The following is a 3,094-nucleotide window of genomic DNA, read 5'->3' on the forward strand; positions in this document are numbered from 1 at the left end:
AAATATATAGTCAATACCTTGCCATCTTTGTTCCCTTTCTTCTGTTTTTTGGATCCTTGCCCCTTCTCGATGCATGAAGGGAATCGAACTGAGCGCGATCCTTACGTGCCTTTCGAGGGGGGTACTTCACGCCTCTGCTGCATGTTTACCGAACCAGGAGTAACATCTTGTCTAATTGTATTATTACCCACAGATGAAGGAGTGTCTTCTTTCGGTCCATTACTAGTAATCTTCAATGCCTTCCTCTCATTTATGCGATCATCAAGCAACTTAAGTGCTTCGACTACTAGATCAACTTCACCACAAGCCGCCTTAAAGCAAATGGGGTCGAATAGGACCATCATTTTATCATAACACATTACCTCTTAGTTTTTGGACGATCATGATACGCCACTTTTATCATGGTATGTTTTCGAATGACATCCTTCCTCCACCGATCGAGGATGTATTGTGAAGGAATTTCTTTTATATTCAAAACATCATACAAATTAATGATGTGCCTACACAAAATACCATGACACTCAAACATCTTACATTCACAACATGCCAACAACGTACCTAAGTCAATTTTCACCCGATAGTTCCTTCTCTTATTCGTAGGTACCTTCTTCTTAGTATCCTTGCATATAACCCATATTCTATCTGTAAATGTGTGCTCCTCTATATTGTGTGTTAATTTTTGAACCCTTCTCCAATGGACATACAACATTTTAAGACACTCCGCTTGCACTTCCTTAAACTTACCATCTGTGTATAGTTTTTGGAACACAACCTCCGCTTTACAATCAGTAGCAAGTTGTCTTACATACCTACTACTATTTGCGTCTGCTACTTTCTCAGAATTTGCCCTACTCTCCATAGCATTGCAGTATTGTTTCGCAAAATCACACAGCTTCGTATTCTTATGCACATAACCGTCAAAAAAACTATTAATACATTCTGAATGTTGCGTCGTCTTCATACTAGCCCAAAATATGTGCTTCATACATGCCGGAGCCCACATCATCCTCTCCTCATACAAACCTACATTACCACAAAACGTTGCAACTAAATAAAAACAAAGGTAGTATATGGCATCAAGAAGTACCCTTTTGAACTCCTTATAAAGCGCATACTTACCCAGCTTCTTACCAAACTTCATAAGAATGTGCCATAAACACCAACGGTGCCAAGTTCCGGGCATAACATTCACCAACGCCTTCCACATCGCAGCATCTTGATCAGTAAGAAAACAATTAGGCGCTTTACCACCCATACACTTCACCCAAGTACTAAAGACCCAAGTATAACTTTCAGCATCCTCGTGAGATATTAAAGCACATCCTAGTAATATACTTTGACCATGGTGATTTACTCCCACAAAATTATCAAAAGGAAGTGCATAATCATTAGTAAGGTAGGTAGCGTCAAAACATACAACGTCCCCAAAATACTCATACGCTGCACGACTTCTCGCATCAACCCACAAGACATCTTTCATGTAACCTTCATCATCCAAATGTGCATGTGAAAGAATTATTGGTTATCATCAGTCATTCTGTCAAAATAACTCAACATGGCATTAGCATCTCCGTCCTTAAATTTCAATCTACGCTCCTTTGCTACTATGTTACGCAAGTCCCTCTCAGTTATTGCCATATTCTCGAGTCCATTCCTATCCGTAGCAATGGATTTGTGGATCTGAGATATCCTCACACCAGCAGCTTTATCATTAAACAACTTCCTCCGCACAGCACAACTAACTTCTTCTTGTTGAAATTTGCTTATGTTTCTAACCTTGCTAGGTGTAGGATTATGATTTTCATGTTGTAGTATTGCTTTCCTTATTTCCCATAGCCCTTCTTCATTTACACTAGCATATATCATCACAGGACAATTGCACTTTTTCGTCTTCCTACTAGATATGTCCACACCCTTTTTCCCAACTATTACCCGCTTACCATCCACCATTCGCTTCATGTCTGGTTCACCTTCACACTCACATCTCCACGTATAATTACGCAAAACCTTCACCTTCTCTTTCTTTTGCGTAGTACTACCACCACCTGACCTAAGAACACCAAAACCCTCTTGTTTCTTGTATTTCACAAAGCATTCGTCAATCTCATCCCATGAACAAAATACCATGCCAACATTAGGAACATCAATCTTATTATTTGATGTATTATTTGATGTAAATGATCCACTTACACATTCCTCAACAATGTTCTCCTCATTGCACAATTCAACTAACTGCCCTGACTCCAAATATATGTCAGGCACTTCCTCATTCAAATCAAAGTCAACTCTTTTACTTCTTCGCTGCAAATACAATCACATATATTAATTATCTTAAATTAGACAAACATATTGGTCAGATCATAATTTATTTACATTTCCATTGCAAATAATACTTTCACATTCAAACATTTAACTGTTGTATTATAATAACCGTGACAAGTTATTTATTTTAATTTTAATATTGAAACACATTATTTTAACATTAAATCATGTTTTTTATTAAAAGTCAACTGTTTGTTGTTTGGTATCCTACAAGTGTTTAGCATATCCAACTAGTGTTTGTAGATAACTAACAATGGTCGTTTGGTTTGCTATAAATGTTTTATTACAGTTTCTTTAAAAGACAATATCTAAACATTAATATGGCGCAATAAATTTATCCCTTTGCAACTATAATTTACTGCCAACTGGGTATTTCTATGCAGCCAGCCATAAATTCTATGATAAAACCTGCAATTTATCTAAACATCCTCTTCATTTAGGAAGACATATTTATTACTAAAGTCACTTTTAACATATTTATTATACTTCTTTCTAATTTTTCCAAAAAAATATATATTACATAAAGGTTTCTCCCCTCATTTTATGCTATAAATATTAACTATTTACCAAAATATTAAAATTACTTTTAACATATTTATTACATCTTTTTCCTGATTTTTTAGCCATTTTATCAAAAGAATGTGGGATACAAACAAATTTATTATATAACTGTTTTACCTGTTCATGATTTGGTGTGCTGAATTCAAAATCCTCAGCCATCGAAGCTTCTTCTCAGATCTTTTTTTCGTCTTTTGCTTTGTTTTTACAGATT

General features: G+C 35.8%; 1 protein-coding gene across 1 annotated transcript in view; it reads right to left on the bottom strand.

Moving 5' to 3' along the window:
- Nucleotides 1-1,480, bottom strand: part of LOC125492743 (protein FAR-RED IMPAIRED RESPONSE 1-like) — a 1,803-nt gene extending 323 nt beyond the window's left edge. Inside the window, exons 1-3 of the mRNA XM_057391562.1 lie at nt 1,120-1,480; nt 605-1,023; nt 150-311 (exon numbers count right to left, since the gene is read on the bottom strand). Coding sequence (XP_057247545.1) covers nt 150-311; nt 605-1,023; nt 1,120-1,480 — 942 coding nt within the window. The remainder of the gene's footprint in view (nt 1-149; nt 312-604; nt 1,024-1,119) is intronic.
- Between the last annotated feature and the right edge of the window lie 1,614 nt (nt 1,481-3,094).

Source organism: Beta vulgaris, chromosome 8, assembly GCF_026745355.1.
Source record: "Beta vulgaris subsp. vulgaris cultivar EL10 chromosome 8, EL10.2, whole genome shotgun sequence".
Classification (NCBI taxonomy): Eukaryota; Viridiplantae; Streptophyta; class Magnoliopsida; order Caryophyllales; family Amaranthaceae; genus Beta; species Beta vulgaris.